Source organism: Solanum verrucosum, unplaced genomic scaffold, assembly GCF_900185275.1.
Source record: "Solanum verrucosum unplaced genomic scaffold, falcon-dt-bn FXZP01000184.1, whole genome shotgun sequence".
Classification (NCBI taxonomy): domain Eukaryota; kingdom Viridiplantae; phylum Streptophyta; class Magnoliopsida; order Solanales; family Solanaceae; genus Solanum; species Solanum verrucosum.
In genome coordinates, this window is record NW_026020302.1 from 656,187 (window position 1) to 675,968 (window position 19,782).

Sequence of the window (19,782 nt, forward strand, 5' to 3'; positions counted from 1 at the left end):
CAAATTTTTATAAACATTTTGGCCTCATATATAATAGAAATTTCTGTACAAATAAAACTATAAAATGATAATTTAAATAATTTATAAGTTTAAATAACATGATGTTATTCCAACTCGAATTATTGTTTGATCTCCTCACCCATCTTTATGTACCAGACAACACCAGCTCGTACCACATATAAGATTTGGATCTACGATCAATCAGTTAACAATAGACCGATCTATCGCTGAGCTACTGAGGAATAACAAAAGATTTGATAAGTTAAGATTGAGGTACGTTCCATTCATTCATTATTTATTTTCATACTTCATGAATCTATATACTTTCTCTTCCCAATTTCAGTGTCTTAGTTTGATTAGACACAAAGTATAAGAAATAAAGACTTGATTCTTGTGATATTAAATTAAAGATGTATGTAGTCCTTTAAATCTTATGATCATAAACTTGTCCTGTGGAATGTTAGAATTGAAAATTTACTAAATATAGAAAGCGACACTCATTCCTGTTGGATACACTTACACAAGTTCATCCAGCTTTTTTTGAAGTTGAAATTCACCAAGTCATAAAAATGAAGCTAACAATAAAAAATGTCATTCCACCAAGTCTCCTATAGTCAAGTAAACGAAAGAAGGAATGAAAAAGGAGAAACAAATCATACAAGACACTAGCTAGTAGCCTAGTACAGTAGACTCATACTGGTATATACATTTTTTAGCTTTTGAGGTTGAGTTAGACTCATGTGTCATATTTTTATAAGGTATCATAACTAGATTCATACTCCTTTGGACTCATGGTCCATGCTCCAGTTGGGTCTGTACATGAACGAGGGTGTCAAAGTTCACATTGATTGAAAAACAGACCGATAATTTACTTATATATATATGGACTTAAATAATCCTCCTCTAGTGAGCTATTTTAGAGATTGAGTTTGGCTCAATGCCATATCTTTAGAATTATTTAAATAGTTTTTCCATATTCTAATCTAATTATTACTTGACAAGTCAGTTGGAATTCTTCAATTCCATGCACAATGGTCAACACTTTAATCAATGTCACAATCAAATATAAATGTGGGGAAGGCGTGGGAGCCCATGCGCCTTACAAGTCCTTCTTACATTTCTGACCCAATAATTTTTTTGAGGTAAGGCGTGGGGGTCCTGCACGCGCCTTTGCCCCTTTGGTCTCTTCCATTTTTTTTTTGCCCTTTTAGAATTTTGGCAGAAAATAATAATTGTCCTTTAGGCTATGGACTCCAATTGTAGACAACTTTTTGTTATGTAGAATTTGCTCAAAACATACAACTTTTTGTTTTATAGAATCCGGTCAAATACATACAATTTGCATTCAATTTATTTGAGTTAGAAGCTTGGAACTTGGAAGTCACTCAATTTTGGGTAATTAGCCATCATAGTCGCTCAACTTAGCCAAGTTAGCTCCCATGATTGTTTTAGCTAGAAATACAATTTTTGGTACATATATAATGACGTGATGACTATAAATTTTTAGAATAAAATATTTTTAAAAATTAAAATCAATATTTAAATTTATTTAGGACCCAATCCATCAAAACTCAACCTAATTCTTGCCACGACCAATTTAATGAGTTGACTATATAAAAAATTTCTTTAAACAAACTTTATTTCTCCTTTTTCCACTTGTGATTTCTCCATCACATGATATATCTTCTCTTTCTCTTTCAAATATGTAAATTTTCCATTTTTTTATTGTTCTTGTTCTATCAGTCAAATCATTCATTGCGAAAGATTACCAAAATGAATCGAGTTCTATATATTACATGGATAGATAGGTTGAGAAAAAAGTTTATTGTTTAAACGGTTGTTGCACTACTGAAAAATTAGGTGAATAAGATCATTTTTGTATTTGAGAAGTCACTAGTTTTTTTTTTGTTATTTCATTCATAAGGTCATTCAAGTTTAAAAGTAATACATCCGGTCACTTTTAATGACATAATATTTGTAAGTCATCTTCTTCTTGAATTATTTTTATCCCTATATATAGAGAGTTGATTTTTCTTTATTGAAGAAAATTAGAATCAAGAAGAAAGGTAATTTTCTGAGATAATAACAATTAGTTGAGTGATCATATGAAAAGAGTAATTATGCATTGTTTGCAAGATGAAATGGTACATAAGATGTATAATCTTTCACAAGTATTAACATAGCTTCAAACACTAGATATTGAAAGACATGAATAAAAATGTTGCTCAAAATTCTACCTCGTCTCCTTTTCAACACCTCCACTCACCTTAGTTTCACACCTACAAACCAATGCATCTGTAGGTCGACACAAGACATGTCACACCATCTCCAGCGCACGTCTCTTATTATATTATCAATGCTACTTGCACTTCTAGCGAATATATATGGATTATTTTTAATTTATTTAATATTATATGATCGCATATCCATCTTAGCAGTTGGTCAAATTTATGTGGTCTAACCTTGCAAAAGTCACCATCAGGCAAGATTTCAATCAACTTTGCCCCTGCTGAGAAGAATTCTCGTCCGAGAGGACTATAGGGGACAATCCCTATGCTATGGTCAAAGAAATCAAAAACTGCTACTCTTGAACTCAAATCTAAAATAAAAAATGTAGAAAGGAAAACACTTCTTATTATTTAGATACAAAAATTACATACTTTCTTTTAACAGATGCAGTGTCCCAGCTAGCTTGCACGAACCTCAACCATTCCAAGGGGTACCTGCAATCTCTCACTGGCTACCTGCATAGGTACCTGCAACTCTATCCACCAAAACTTAGATAGCTAGGAAGACATCATCTAATTTATGCATTAACTACCATTTGAACCTGAAATCTCATGGTTCTCGACCCCTATCATCCACAACTAGCCAAATACATATCACTTGTCAAACCCCTACTCAGCTTTCCAGGAGGACAATGGTGGCGCGCGTCTCTGAATTTATCCAACAAAATAAGATTTACCAGTGTGAATTATAAGACTCTAAATAAGTAGAACTGATTTATTTGCAGTAAGAACGACAATGTGATTAATAAAGGACAATGTGAAAGTTCACGTAGCCAATTAATTAGTTCTCTGTTGCCAACTGTCCTCTCCTTCCACACACTTTGATTAATCATTGGGAATAGATACTAACCTTCCAATAAAGTAGTTGTCTCTCTGCATATATCATAAGCCATGTTATTTCATTAAATAATGCAACCATTGACTTTGAAAGCCAATAGGAATGCATATTAACCTGACAATATATTAGCTATCTAAAAATTAACATGATAATTAAACACAATAATTATTCATAATACAACCATTGACTTTTTTGTAGGATGTAGATCCAGTCCTTTGGTTAACCATAATTATTCATCCACTAATCTTGTTAAGAGTATGACACAAACAACATTTCCTCATTGTTCTAAGTTAATTATGCTCATATTAATCTTTTCTTGTTAGCTTAATCCTACTCCAATCTTTATCAGGTATTTTTCAATAAATATTTTTCTAGATCTCCCTTTGAATTTTTATCCCTTTTTAAGTGGAATCTGCTTTATGTATAAGTTACTAGTTTTTAGGAACGTGTGTTGCACGTTATCCCCCAATTAATATAAAATTTCTACATTTTAAAAAAGTTTTAACTTATGAAATAGAAAATATTAACATCAAAATATTGCAGATTTTACTATTTAAATCTATTCATTAAAAACACAATTAGTGGGACGATATAATAGCCTCTGGCCCTCTGATAGTATGCAAGAGAATTCTTGCTCTAATTTTAATAAATGCATGTAAAAATATTTAAAAAATTTACAAAAGAAAAATATGAAGAAAGATATCTTTTTACAAAACCCCAAATAGGATTGTTTGTTTAGATTTAAAAATGCTATATCAGATTAAGTGAAATATAAAGTTAATTGCACTACCTAATAAAATATTTCTTTTTTCTCTGCCAAGCAAGCATTTTATGTAAATATGATATTTGAATGTTAAAGAAAAAGATACATTTTCATTTCACAAAAAATAAAATACCTCTCAATTCTATAATCCAAATGAATTAAAAAATAAATGGTTAATTATGAAGTAGTACAAGTATTATGCATACAACTACATAGATAATTTAAATTCAACAAATTCTCCTTATATCATTTTGATGCCTCAACAACCACAAAGTCATAACTTGAAAAGTATTCACCAGACAATAAATTTTTAACTCCTATCTTATGGATCGTTTTTTTAAAATCTGAAGTACTTCATCCATGCACAAAGTATTGCATAAATGTGTTATATCCAGTACAACAGTGCCTGTTGTTATGTTAAAATAAAAATATGAGCACAGTTGTGCCTAAATAAAGCTGATACACAATAAAGAAACAAAAATTTTGAAATAGATGCATGGAAAGAAATACAAGTTTGCAATTTGTCAATTAAATAAGGATTAGACGGTAGAAACAACCACACAACAATGTGCATAGAAATAGTTAGTTGCAATATGTGTACCGTCAAATGATAATATGACGATTAAAGTTAATTTCTTGTTCGATCGTGGTATTCAATAAAAAGTCCAAAGTTACTTTACATAAACTTGTCGCAAGCAGTACCATGTGAAATATTTTGTTACTTACCTTTGTTTCTTTTAACCAAATGTGCAATTTGAGCATCATGGCGGAGAAGTTGGTTAGCAGTAAACCTCTTGCAATTATTTGGTAATTGATAAATATCATGAAAAGGAACAATAGAGGATATATATCACTAATAACAATTAGCAATAACTGGGCAAAACAAATTCTCACCAAAAAATAAGAGCCAACGTTTCATATGAAAGGAGACGAAAAGGAAAAGTTGATGAAGAGTTTCTTGGTAACTGCTGTCCTTTAACATTATTATTATTATGAGATTGTGAAATAGACTTTAATTTTCATTTTCTCCAAATTTCAGATTATTTGAACTCAGACTTATTACTAAAAATATATACATCTATAAATATAAATATGGTGATTAAGATTATTTAAGTAATGAGTACATTGATATTGCTGGCCAAAAGGATATTTCCTTAAAATATTTATATTTAATCAAATTTAAATTTAGTAGAAGGACAAAATGGTAATTCAACTTTTCACTTTGGAGCTTCCCACTAATAATAATAATAATAATAATAATAATATATATATATATATATATGATCAACAACTCTTTTTCTAGGATTGGATCAGAACTTGGAGATACAAAAAGGAAAAAGAAGATCGATACTCAACTACTCGTCACACTCGAAAATTGTAAGATATGAGTATATATTAACTTGCTATTGCTTTCAAAAATCTCAAAGTTCTTAAATTGATACAACAACTGAGTTATTAATTCATTTTACCAATAAACTTCATGGTTCCAAAACTACAAATATTGTGATAATAAAAAATGGATATCACACATAATAATTAGTTTTTGCTCTGTTGAACCAGTTAAAGAAGTGTTTTATTTTTGTTTTCCTCTTTAATTTTCTATTTTATTTTATTTTTTAAAAAAGTGATCAACAGCAGATGGCTGGTTATATGTCTTTATAGATACAAATTGGGGGTAGGGGAATTGAACCGTCATAAGGTGAAAGTTGTGATATTCAACCGACTGAGCGACTAATCGTGCTATCCTTCTGCACACACTTTTTTTAATTAATCATTGGGAATGCATTAGTTGTTTCTTTGTACTAATAATTAATAGAGAAAAAGCTCAAATATGTCATCCAACTTTGAGAAGAAAAAAACCCTCATTTAATAGTTGGGCATGTCATTGCCATTACATAAATGACCCATTATGCCATTGATTTTTAACAGTCAGGACTTATGTTTTGCAACACTATTTTTTTCCATCTGGCTTCTTATTAGAGGTCCATGTCACCAAAATTAGACTAGTCGAAAAGTAAGTTCAAATATGCCACTGAACTGTAACAAGATGTTCATCTATGTCATTCATTAACAGTTGGATTCAACAGCAGATGGCTGGTTATATGTTTTTATAGATACAAATCGGGGGTAGGGATTTGAACTATCATAAGGTGAAAATTCTGATATCCAACCAACTGAGCGACTAATCGTACTATCCTTCCCCCCACACATTTTTTTTATTATTAATCATTGGGTATGCATTAGTTGTTTCTCTGTACTAGTAATTAATAGGGAAAAAATTAGCTAAATGATGTCATCCAACTTTGAGGGAAAAAAAACCTCATTTATGTCATCCATTAATAGTTGGGTTCAATCACATGCCTTTGTCATAACAGAAATGACCCATTATGCCATTATTTTTTAATATTCAGATTTTGTGGTTTTGCAACACCATTTTTCCATATGGCCTCTTATTAGAGGTCCACGTCACCAAAATGAAACTGGTCAAAAAAAAGTTCAAATATGCCATTGAACTGTGACAAAATGTTCATATATGGCATTCGTTAATAGTTGGATTCAACCATGTCACTGCAGTTTAATTTGGAATTATAATCCAACCCATTAACACCATACCCGATCCACCATAACCCATTTCCCTTTTATTTCTCCTACAAACTCTTAGATCCAAAATTTCTCCCATTTTAATGATGAATTTATATGTCAGTTTCTTGTCAATTGATCAATTTAAGTGTTTGGGGAGAAATAAAAAGGGAAATAGGTTAGGGTGGGTCGAGTGTGATGTTATGGGTCGGGTTTTAATTTCAAATTTAATTTAATTAGGTTGGTTTATATTGGCACGTGGACCTCTAATAAGAGACCACGTGAAAAAAAATTAATTTTGCGAGATCATGAAACCTGACCATTAAAAAGTAGTATGAATGGGTCCCTTCTGTAACGACAATGGAATGGTTGAGCCCAATAATTAACAGATGGCATAGATAAACCTTTTTTCAAAATTTGATGCATATTTTAACTTTTTTTATCAGTTTAATTTTGGTAATGTGGACCTCTAATAAGAGACCACGTGGAAAGAACGATTTTGCTAACCATCAAACCAGCTACCTGTTAAAAAATAATGGCACGAATGGACCATTTCTGTAAAGCAGCGGCATGATTGAGCCCAACTATTAACGGGAGGCACATCAACAAGCATTTTCCCGATGTTTGATGGCAAATTTTAACTCTTTTACATTATTGTTAACTCAAACACAATTTTAAAGAAATTTTATGTGATTTTTTAATAGTTCATATCTAGGCACGTGCAACGATACTACTATATATTATAATACCTAAGTGTTAGTTCAAGCAAGTATTGTGAACATAAAAGCTACGACAATTGTAAGGAAAATGATTCCCTTTTATAAGTGAGGAAAATCATTTCCCCCCTTTTAGATGAAACTTGTTTTAATTTCTCGACTTCTATCATAGTTTAGACACACATTAGATGAGCTTGAGATCTAAAAAATAAGCAATTTTAAGTTGATGTTTCATTTTCCATTTCTATATGTTAAGTTAGTCGGAAGAATAATTATAATGACCATCTTGTCAGGGCCAAGCTTTCGTGATATGCATCGTCGAGCTCAAAAGTGTAGTGAACTTGTGTTATGTATTGTAACTTTTTTTTTTTACTTTCGTCTCTTATTTGGGCAATTCCTGTGTGTGATTCAACTAAGATGTTTGTCAATCCTTTTCTTTGACCTACTCTTATCGGTCCTCCCTCCTTCATTAATGTCACACATTTGATATTAGTTTCTTTTTGTTTAAAGAAAATGACTATTAGTTGAGTGAAATGTGTCTGAGATGATATGCACTATTTGAATTAGATGAAATGGTATATAAACTGTATTATCTTTCATAAGAATTAACGTAGCTAAAAACACTAGATATTGAAATACATGAATAAAAATGTTGTTAATGAACCTAATTCCAAGAGTTGGTGAACTTGCAGGAAATTTTCAAGAGAAGATGGCTGAAAATGAAATTGAGGAAATGTTAGATCACCTAAGAAGGATCAAGAGTGAACGTGATCTGTCTAGCGCCAGGATTGAAAAAATTAAGAAACTTGAAATAGCGCTAAGAGTTTTGAGAACCTTTATAAAGTGTCATCATGTTCTTTTTCGTGATTCCTTAGTCAAACACAAAAAGAATGCCAAATTGACTATGGCAATGCTTCACCAGGTATTGGATGGGATTCCAGATGAATGTAAAGCTAACCTTAATCTGGAAAGGCTAGAATCACATTTGTTGGAATTCATGGAACGTGATACCATTTTAAATAATAATTATGAGTTGAATGATCTTGATCTTGATCTTGATCTGTCAGAATGTATGGATTGCCTCGAAAAGAATCTAAATGATGTACTGATACTCTGCCTGGAATGTGTTAGGTCTGACCCTCCTGAAGAAAACCATGAAATACTCAGATTTTTAAAGGAACTGAAAGTTGTTCAAAAGAAACTGAGATTTTTGTCATATTTATATGCCACAGAGATAAATGGTTACGTCAACCATGAGAAGCTGGGATGTTTGGAGACTCGAATTCAGTTCATGGCTAACAATGTGGGACATTTTTGTCTTGCTTTTTCTGATATTATAAATGGTATTGATGAGGATGAGGCCAATGAAATCTTTAATACACCTCCTTATCTATTATTCTTGATTGTGTTAGTGGAGCTGGAAATGAAGAAGATTTTTCAGAGTGAACTAAAGGCTTCAAAGTTTACTCATTCAAGAACTTTCAAGGACAAGAAATTACCAAAAGGATTTTCTCATCATCTCCACAAACTATTGATGTATCTCAGAAAAGAAAAGCTCGAGAACTTTCTTGATGATGTCTCTGCTCAAAATATTGATGTGGCAATAGAGTTCTTGTTGGTCTTCCTTGATGCTGATGTGTCAAATCATGTTATTAATGGTAACTGGTTGAATGAGGTTATGGAAAAAGTTGGAGCTATAGCAGGTGATGTTCTATATGTCATGGAAAAACTTCTTCCTAGCTCTATAAACAGAGATGACACTAGCAAAATAAATCTTTGCTCGTTACAAATATTGGAGAAAACTAAAGATCTGAAGGCACAAGTGGAAACTTACTACAAATCCTTGAAATTTACTCCATCTCAGTTCTCCACCTTTTGTGGATTGAGCTATCTGGATTCTCTTTTATGGAAATTGAATGAGATGTCGAAATCTAAATCTGATTTAGATTTCTTGATGAAACCTCTTTTTGGTAATTTGGAGAAAGAGCTATCAAGTCATATATCCATTTTAGAGAAGGAGCTCTCATCTTTATCATCCATTTTCAGAGATGTTCTAAAGGTGCACCATGAACATAAAATTCCTAAAAATCTCCAAAGACGTACCATCAATTTGGCATATGAAGCTGAGTTTGCCATTGACTCTATTCAGTATAATGCTTTTTTGCATATTTTTTGCTCACTTCCTACAATCTTAAAAGAGATCAAGCACATTAATGCACAGGTGACTGAGATGTGGTCAGCAGACGTTGCTCTTAAGCCTTGCTATGTGGTAGCACTATTTAAACACCTGCCAACTCAACATAACAATCCAGTGATTGATGAGGAGATAGTGGGTTTTGGGAAAGACACAGAAAAAATGATTCAGTGTTTGATTAGAGGTACAAATGAGCTAGACGTCGTCCCAATTGTAGGCATGGGGGGACAAGGGAAAACGACAATTGCTAGAAAGGTGTACAATAGTGACAACATTGTTTCTCATTTTGATGTTCGAGCATGGTGCATCGTTTCCCAAACATATAACCGGAGAACGCTATTACAAGAGATTTTTAGTCAAGTTACCGGTTCCAAGGACAAGGGGGATAAGGATGACATCCTTGCTGACGAGTTGAGGAAAATCTTAATGGGCAAGAGATATCTCATTGTATTGGATGATATGTGGGATTGTATGGCATGGGATGACTTGAGGCTTTGTTTTCCAGACGTTGGAAATAGAAGCAGAATAGTAGTAACAACGCGACTTGAGAAAGTGGGTGAGCAAGTCAAGTACCATACTGATCCTTATTCTCTTCCATTCCTCACAACAGAAGAGAGTTGCAAATTATTGCAGAAAAAAGTGTTTCAAAAGGAAGATTTCCCCCCTGGACTACAAGATGTAAGTCAAGTAGTTGCAGAAAAATGCAAAGGACTGCCTCTAGTGGTTGTCTTGGTATCTGGAATAATAAAAAAAAGGAAAATGGAAGAATCTTGGTGGAATGAGGTGAAAGATTCTTTATTTGACCTTATTGATTGTGAGTCCGAAGACTATAGTCCGGCTACAATGAAGTTGAGTTTTGATAACTTAGCAGATTGTTTAAAGCCTTGTCTTCTTTATATGGGGCTGTTTCCGGAGGATGCAATAATTCCAGTGTCTAAATTGATAAGTTTATGGATAGCGGAAGACTTAGTGGTGAACACTGAATCTGCTAAAGATTACTTGATGGATCTCATTAGCAGTAATGTGGTGATGGTTTCAAGGAGAAGATACAATGGAAAAGTCAAATACTGTCAGGTTCATGATGTAGTGCTTCACTTTTGCTTGGAGAAGAGTAGAGAAGAAAAGTTTATTTTGCCTGTTAAGGGAAATTTTAGCCAATTTCAACCTTGTGATTGGAAGGTAAGTCGAGTGAACTTCAATTTGAGTGGAGATCATTCCAAGTTTGCTTCTCTGGGATCCAAAACACGGAAGCGTTTTCATCAACCGTTGAGGTCACTAATAGCGAACGGAGAAGCTTTTGATGGGATTGACTTATGGTCTTGGATTCATAAATTCCGACTTCTAAAGGTCTTGGATTTGAGTTCCCATAATGCGTATAATTTGTCGACAGCTACAATGAAACCACTGAATCACCTGAAGTACCTCGCAGTTGAGGCAAATATATTCGATTTTCATCCAGAATCACATCCCCATCTTGAAACTTTAATTGTGAATACTTTTCATTCATTTATGTTACCAGCGTCTTTTTGGGAAATGAAAAAATTAAGGCATGTTGAGATTAAGAGAGCTGAATTTGATTGGGAAGGGGATAAGAAAGGTCACTTTGAAGGATCCTCTAAATTGGAAAATTTGACGATATTAAAGAATATTGTTAGCTTTCCAATTGCTGAAGCAGATAGGGTGGATGTGTTATTAAGGAGGTGTCCTAATCTTCAACAACTTCACTTCAGCCTTGGGAGCGATTTTGATATTATAGAGTCTTTTTGTCTCACATTGAAGAATCTTACCCAGCTTCAAGACCTTTGCCTTTCCTTTAAGCAGTGGCACACTTTAACTGGGTTACAATTGCCTTCAAATTTAAACAAGTTTGTACTTGAAGGAATTCATATAGAAAGTGCTATTCCCTTCATTGTAGGACTGCCAAGCCTGGAGTATCTCCAATTAGAAGAATGGTATTTGACAGAAGGGGAACCAATTTTTCCTCAATCAGAAGAGTGGTGCCTTGGAGATATCACGTTCCATAAACTTAAGTTGTTGAAACTGGTGAACTTAGAGATCTCATGGTGGGATGCCTCGGAGGAATCATTTCCCCTGCTTGAAACACTTGTTATAAAAAAGTGTAGTAACCTAGAGGAGATCCCCCTTAGCTTTGCAGATATTCCAACACTGAAACAGATTAAGTTGATTGACTGCTACAATGAATCTCTGATGGATTCAGCTGAGAGGATTAAGAAAGGTGTTGAAGAGACTGAAGGAAACGACCGTATTGACCTCATTATCAAAGTAAGTAGAAACAAACTCCTATGTTTTGTTTTTAAGTATCTGCCTGCATCTAACTTGACAACAATATGTGTAATACAGAATTCTTAGGGTCATCTGGCAGCTGTGAGAGTCAATCATGTGCCTGTAATCACAACAATGGTATATATAGTTTCTTGTTCCTTCTTCTAATTTAATGCTTGCTTTCACTTAATTTCTCCATTTTGATCTCAAACTAACGACGATGTATTTCAATTTGATAATTGTTGCAGCCATGCTCATGCTCAAGTATATTGTGCGCCTAGAGCTGAAATCCCTGTCCTTTTTCTGTATGTTTTAGATGGTCTTTCACTGTGATTTCTTGTCGCCTTTGTTATGCAGCTTTATTATTGTACAACCTGTCAAAACATTGCTTCTTGTTTGTTTTTTGTAATATAATAGTTGTTTCCCTTCATCTTACACCTGCAAAATTCAATAAAGTATACAATTGTATACCTCCCTATTATCAATCAATAGAATACTGAATGAAAGTTGTTTTGATAGCTTAGTACTAAATAATTTAGGAGCAATCCATAACATAAGTCTCACTTCATAAATAAGTATTGAGTACATGTACAAAAGCTATCTATACTGTTCCGACTCTTCAAAAATGTCACCAAGTAGTACTTTTGGATAACAAACTTGATAGCTATTTGTACTTTCTCTCTTATTCCTTTGATAGCCTACATAAAATCAGGTAGTTTAACATGAACATATACATATCTATAAAACTCAGGTAGAAAATGTAAAGCATAAATTTACGAGGATACAGATTTGAGTCTCTGGAAGATTTATCAGTTTGAGATACTCCAAGTTTTATGTAAATCAAGTATAGAGAAGAACCGTATAAATGCTCTACTTTATAGAGTGTTTAGCGGCCATTGTATCTGATGAAAAAGTACAACTTGAATATGCATTAAGCACAAACAATTCTAAACCATATGATAACATTGAAAAATCGAGACTTGGAGTGATTCAGGAGTCTTGTGTGGAAGGGCTCTATCGCACAAAGGATCAAAGGTACACAGGGGATAACAATAAATTTTCATCACAAATACAAGGAAAACTTGGATATAAAGGTATGCACTAGCAAAAGAACTTCAGACTACTAGCAAACTACATTGTGTGTATACATTTGTCCAGAACATTGTAGATTTGTAAATCCTAGTCTCTATTGCACCTGCTAGAAAGAAATGCTGAACTGCCATTAGCCCGGGTTCAGCCTTTACTTCGAATTAGACTTGGGCTTTAACGGGGATTCTTCCAAAGCAAAACAAGAAAGTATCCATTATTCATCTATCCAGGACAATGGTGGAGTCTCCGAATTTATCCAAGTCGCCCACATGAATGCGTGCCTTTCGCCTTTAACCATATCTTCAGCAGCACAGGACTCTAACTGCATCATTTCATCAGTTGTCAGCTTTACAGATATGGCTTCGATATTTTCATTGAGGTTGTCAATCTTGGTGGTACTGGGTATGGGGCATATGTCATCTCCTTTGTGAAGAATCCAAGCCAATGCAAGTTGTGCTGTGGTGCATCCCTTTCTTGATGCTATTTCCTTGACTTGCTCGTATATTTGCTTGATGTGCTCAAAATTTTCAGGCTTCAACCTTGGTATATTCTGGAAAAAAAAACAAATGATAAAAGAAACATACATCAGCCGTACCGATCATATGTATTGTTTTATACGTTAATCATAACATGCTGTATCAGAAGAGATTTCGAGCGATAAGGATGAGTTGGCAAACTAGACTGAGAACTATGAGGTTCAAGTTCAAATAAAATACACTAGGTGATTTCTTTCTATCTGTCTATGCCTTGATGGATAGAGTTACCCAGTACCAATGAGTCAAAACAGTTTTTTCTTTGATGACAACTTCGTTTAAACAACTCTACTTTTGTATCGTTCTAGTTATAAATATTGTGATTTCTAGTGAAATTTCTATAATTCAGATATACAAAAAAAATTGGATGCATTGACCATGACACTGTGACCCGCCATTCTTTGTGGGATAGGAGTACCTTTTTGTACTCTCTAAGCATGTTAGTTTATAAAGAGTGCTCTTTTTTTATGTCCAAATTTGCACTAGAAGTTAAGACTCGTTGATCTTGTATTCAGATCGCCTTATTCATAAGGGAGCATGTGTTTCATAACCTTAATTCATCAATACTGACAAAATCTCATCAAGATCAATACTGGTAGATCGGTCGAGCTCAATCAATCAGCAAGCCGTTGATTAAGAGTAGGAAAGTCACAGCGTTGATGCTAACGTTGAGCTCCCCCAAGGAGAGGCTTGGAGAGTTTCACAAAAAGCCAATGACACATATTACAGAATTTTGGTTTAAAAGGAAAATGATGCCTATGATATGCAGCTAATTGAGGTAAATGGTAAAAATGCAAATGAAAATCACGCAAGATCGAAGACAGTGCAATTAACTAGACCAACCTTGCAGAAGTCTCCCTCGGCCAAGCTCTCAATCAACTCTGGACCTGCTGAGAAGAATCCTCGTCCGAGAGGACTATACGGAACAATTCCAATTCCTAATTCTCTGGAAAAGGCATTTACTCAGAAGAACCTTCATATTATCTGAAATAATGAACTCTAAGAGACACATTACCTGCAAGTTGGAACTATTTCTTCCTCAAGATCTCTGGTTCACAAAGACCACTCCATCTGAACAGCTGTTATTGGATGCACCGCGTGTGCCCTTCTGATTGTTGCTGCACAAGCCTCAGATAAACCTATGTATTTGATTTTACCCTCTTCAACCAGTTTCTTCAGTTCTCCCATCTACACACTATGCCACAATATCATAACAACAAAACAATAACAATAGGCACAATAAACAAAATGCCCAATTATATTGTTACATAAGCCTCAAAATGTTGATTTTCAATTTGACAGGAGTATCGTCTTTATTGACATTCTTTCATCCACTGGACATTTTATCTCTTTTATACACTTGTTTATAACAAAAGATGATTAATTTTGACTCGGTGATGCTTTCAAAAACGATAGTAGTAGCTAACAGTGATGCTGCTTCTTCTCCTTAAAATGTCAATTGTCAAGTAATCTCACACTGAATGCTACACAAAAAATTCAACCTTTTTCAGAATCCTGATCTCCGTGATTATTTCTGTACAGGTCTCAGCTAACCTTTGTTTGTGATTTCATCATAAAGCATTTCGTCGGTGGCAGAGTGTAGAGTGGATAAATGTGACATAAAGAAAAATTCTTTCATAGTTGGAGCAACTACAAAATTACAGTAAGCATAGATGAGTGTTTCTTTTACTAAGTAAACTTTATCAACACAAAAATTTCAAAGCATTGGCCTATCCTCCGAGAATTCGAGAGAAACACATAACATTTCTCACATAGCATAAGATTCAATTCAACCTTTTCGTACACCCCTTTTTTCTCTACTGTCAGTAGAACATTATTTCGTCTCTGACTTTATCTTATGGATTGACAAACAACACATCAGATATATTGATCGGACTCTCCCAAAGTACTGCCTTTGAAGGATCCTACACACACTCATCTCCATCAACACTTTTGACGATTCCGAGAAATATAGTGCATCAGAAGATCTTCAAGAATATGTCAGTTTCTCAATATAAAAGCACATGCAAGTAAATAAGCTTGGGACTATTACCCACACAGTTGATTCAATCAATTCTTTTTTTTAGAAGTCTAGAAGATTTTTGCGGTTTCTAGCCAAGCTATATCCAAGTGAAATCTACTTCTATCCAAGTGATTAACTGGTTACTGTTACCTCTTTACACAAACCACACAATCCAACAATTCGCTAGGAATCAACAACAACGTACCTAGTGTAGTCCCACAAAGTGGGGTCTAGGTGAGGATAGAGTATACGCAGACCTTACCCCTACCTCGTAGAGATAGAAAGGTTGTTATCGATAGGCCCTCAGCTCAAGGAAAAATAGCTCATAGTAGTCTAGAAAAAGAAGTAACGGAAATACAAGAAACAACAGGTACTAGTGTATACAACAGATAGCGACAGAATAGTACTACAACAAGTTTGCCAGAAATCCTCAAATATAATAAATGGAAAAAAAAAATAGGAGTAAGATGTCAAACCGTGATTTCAAGAGGCACTCGGATATCAATCCGATGAACATAATAAAGATCAATGCAGTTGATATCTAGTCGCTTCAAGCTAGCTTCACAACAAGCTCTTAAATACTCTGGATCACCACAAATGTCCATTTTCCCTTCTATCAAACTTATGCCAAACTTGGAAGCTATTTGTACTTTTTCTCTCATTCCTTTGATTGCCTAAACAAATAAAATTTAGAATGCACATATTTAACTACCTCAGTTAGTGTATATGCTATTGGAAACTTCATTTAAGTAATTTGATAAGATGCAAACTAAAATTCTAGAAAATGTTGTTAATATCTAGAACAAAAAGGGGAGTAATTACAACTTGGAAAGCAGCAAGGTACAACACAATAAAGCAGGAGGTACAGCACATTAAAGCAGTAATTGTTACATTTTATTTTACCTTGCCGATGAGAAGTTCATTGATGTGGGGTCCATATTGATCGGAGGTATCGAGGAAGGTGACGCCGCGATCAATGGCGTGTTGAATGAGCTTGATCATTTCGGGCTCGGGCTCGGGCTTGGGCGGGCCATGATTGGGAGACATGCCTCTACAACCCAGCCCGATTCTAGAAACTTCTAGGCCCTGCGAGCCTAATTTGACCCTCGGAACTTCACTCGCCGGCGTTTCCATTTTCTCCGGCGAATCTCCGTCTGAACAGTGAGCTCACAGAATATGTTGACCCTTTGACTAGTAGTGTTTGGACTACGTATTTGGTTAGAGTAAGTTGAAAAAAAGAATATTTTGGAATTAAAATTGTAAAGGAGCATTCCATGTGAGAGTACGTTTTTTTTTTTTTTTTTTTTTACATTAACTTTATAAAATTATTATTTTTCTTTAAATCATCCCCCATCGAAAATTCTAAATTTAATAGGATTATTATAATAGATAATACGATAAAAAAAAATTGTCTTCATCGAGTGAAATATACAATACATATTATGCATATACACTTTTAAATACTTAATTTTTACTAGCGTTTAAGTGATATGCATATATTCAAATTTTAAGTTAAATACAAATATTCGGTGTTCTTTATTCTCTTTGAATCGAGTATAATAATAATATATCAAGTATAATCTTATGATTAAGTGCGGTCTGAGGAGGGTGGATTGTACTCGGACTTTACCTCTATTTTTATGAGGTAAGAAGATTGTTTCCGATAGACTCGGATCAAGAAAATTATTTGAAAGAAATACAAAATAAAAAACTACTATAATGAAAAGCGAAAACATTGAAGAAATATTAAAAGCATACAAATATTAAGAATGACCATAAATCATAATACTACATATCTCCTCAAATACCATATCTTCTCTACTTTTTGCTTCTTCATATTATAAGAAAATTAAATATTAGTGATTACATCCTTAATAAGAAGTCCAAGAGAGTTATAAGATGATCCACCATTCTCCATAGCTACTCTACTCTTCTCCTTCATTTCCTTCATTTTTTTCCTCACTTCATTCTCTTCACTTTTCACCATCAACTTTAATAAACCACTTTCAATTTCTTGAGCACTTACTATATCAACTTGATTATTTTTTCCTTCAAAATCAACAACATAGTCCAATTTTATCTCTTCACCAAGTCCTAATTCTTTCACTAACAAAAATGCATTCATTTGTTGTTCAGCATAGAGTGGCCAAGTTGCAATTGGTACACCAAAATGTACACTTTCTAGTATTGAATTCCATCCACAATGGGACACAAATCCTCCTATTGATGGATGAGATAAAATTGTTACTTGTGGTGCCCATCCTATTATTTTTCCTCTTTCTTTTGTTCTCTCTAAGAATCCTTTTGGCAACACTTCTTCATAGTTGTTGTAACTTGTTGGTATATCTACTTTTCCCTTTGGTGGAGATTTTCTTAAAGACCACAAGAACCTATTTGAAAATAACAATAAAACAAAATTAAGAATAGGTTTTCGAGGCATAAAAATTTATGATGCTCAGATTTTTCAAAAATAACGACATGTACATGTTAGATTTTCTAAAAATAGAGTAATTTTAGAGAATCCAACATATGCACGCACGACATAATATTAATTTGGAGAGTCTAGGTGAAAACAACTTTCCTTAAAGGAGATATATTAATAAGCCACTTCAAGATACAAAAAAAAAAACTTATACCACTAAAAGACCACCCTTAACCCCAATCAATTAAGTTATTAGTTGGAGTGTTATATGAATCCTCATTATCATAAAATGTTGTAAATTATAAGAGTTCATTCACAAGGCTCAAATACAACATCTCTAGTTAATAATAAAGAAACCTTTACCATTTTACCACACCTTTCAGTGGTACATATATGCATTATATATATGTACACTATGTTACTCCCTTCGTTTCAATTTGTTTGTCTTACTTTCCGTTTTAGTCTGTTTTTAAAAAAAAACATCTCTTTTCTTTTTGACAACTCTTTAACTTCAAATTTACACACGACATATTTAAGACCACGAGATTAATTGACAATTTGGCACATGCTACACATTTTTAGTTAAAGAGCACAAAATTTAAAAGTCCTTTTTATTTTCTTAAACTCTGTGCTAAATCTAAACCAGACAAGCAACTTGAAACGGGGAGAAAAAAAGTTACAACTAATAGTACCTGTGACCACAATGCTCCAGTGCAGTTGCTATTTCTTTGATCTGTTCTGCTTCAAAACTTCCCATACTACCAAAACACAAAAACACAACAGAGGAATCCTGTTGATCATCTAACCACTTAATAATACTTTCAATCTTCAATGAATTGTTTCTAAAATGGCCACTTTTTTCAAAACTAACCACTGGACCAACTGGATAAATTTTTGGAACCATCTTAGAATCTGAAAGAGCCTGAAGAGAAAACGATTCAAGCTCGAAAAAAGTGTTAACAATAATCCCTCTAGTCTCTTTAAATCGACGAATTCCATCAAAAAACAACGTTGAGGCAAGTCTTGAATCTAACAAATGCTTAGGCAAAACTTTAGTAGGACAAAGATTTTTAAAACTTGGGATTGATAATGCCTCGTTAGAGTTCATGTACCTGGACGTGTCTGAATGTTGTTCATTTCTTAAGGTCTCGAAATGAAGACATAAGCCAAGAAAAGAAGCGTTTGAAGCAAAGTAAATGTAACTAGGGACATTAAATTCGTTAGCTATATCAACCATCGAGGTACAAAACATGTCAAGAATAAAACCATAACATGAACTTGTTTTACAAATGTTGTGAACATATTCACGTACGAGTGATTTGTGACCATCGATGAAATCATTGAGGAATGTTTCGTGGTTATTGAGGAATCCAGATGATGTTTTTTCGTCTAGGGAGATATCGATGAATTTTAAACGAGATTGAGAAGTGAGTGATTGAATAAAATTATGAACACCATAGTCTAAGGGAAGTTCCATGATGAGAAAAGAGATGGAAAAATTTTCATCTCTATTAAGAATTTGTTTTGCAAATTCAATGGCTGATACAATGTGGCCTAATCCTGCTAAAGGAATGAAAATTAATTCTTTCATGGTGATGGAGTACTTTTTTTTGTTAATTTATTTGTGGGCAAAGTATTTAGAGTTTATATAGATATATCATGATAGAAGAAGTGATTTTTTACTAATAGAAAATTTGAAGTTTCAAACTTCAAAGAGAATTTTGACGAGTATTTAGGTAAGAAAAGTCTTTGGATAGTGACATTGGTATGGTATGAATATGAGAGGAAACTCATTATGAACCATAAATTGGTTATAAAATAAAGGCTTAAATCATCTACAGCAACTCAAAGTTGTCCGCATATTTCAGTTAGACACCTCAATTAAGACTTGTACCTATTGAACATCTTATTTGTTCAAAAGTCATTCCTATTAAACACAAAATGCTGACATGGCTAAAAAAGTGTGTTCCACCCTCCTTAAGTGCGTTAAACAACTGATTTTTTTTTTCCAACTTATACCGCTAATATTTTTTAAAATTAATTAACAAGAAGA

General features: G+C 33.6%; 2 protein-coding genes and 1 pseudogene across 2 annotated transcripts; 1 reads left to right on the top strand and 2 right to left on the bottom strand.

Moving 5' to 3' along the window:
- Window positions 1-7,894: 7,894 nt before the first annotated feature.
- Window positions 7,895-11,749, top strand: LOC125834873 (putative late blight resistance protein homolog R1A-3). Its single transcript, XM_049514025.1, has one exon. It carries the CDS (start codon window positions 7,895-7,897, stop codon window positions 11,747-11,749), a length of 3,855 nt encoding a protein of 1,284 aa, XP_049369982.1.
- Window positions 11,750-12,838: 1,089 nt separating this feature from the next.
- On the bottom strand, window positions 12,839-16,486 carry LOC125834918 (auxin-induced protein PCNT115-like; annotated as a pseudogene).
- A 573-nt stretch (window positions 16,487-17,059) lies between these two features.
- On the bottom strand, window positions 17,060-19,332 carry LOC125834913 (anthocyanidin 3-O-glucosyltransferase 2-like). Its single transcript, XM_049514063.1, has 2 exons — window positions 18,422-19,332; window positions 17,060-17,697 (listed from the first exon to the last, which is right to left on the bottom strand). The coding sequence occupies exons 1-2, from the start codon at window positions 19,318-19,320 to the stop codon at window positions 17,157-17,159; spliced, it is 1,440 nt and encodes a 479-aa protein (XP_049370020.1). The 5' UTR covers window positions 19,321-19,332; the 3' UTR covers window positions 17,060-17,156.
- Window positions 19,333-19,782: the final 450 nt, after the last annotated feature.

What these genes read in the sequence shown, in the direction of transcription:
- LOC125834873 (XM_049514025.1), top strand. Translation starts at nt 7,895, where the DNA reads ATGGCTGAAAATGAAATTGAGGAAATGTTAGATCACCTAAGAAGGATC.
- LOC125834913 (XM_049514063.1), bottom strand. Translation starts at nt 19,320, where the DNA reads ATGAAAGAATTAATTTTCATTCCTTTAGCAGGATTAGGCCACATTGTA. An exon ending in CTGGAGCATTGTGGTCACAG is followed by an intron (nt 17,698 to 18,421) that starts GTACTATTAGTT and finishes ATTTTCAAATAG; the next exon opens with GTTCTTGTGGTCTTTAAGAA.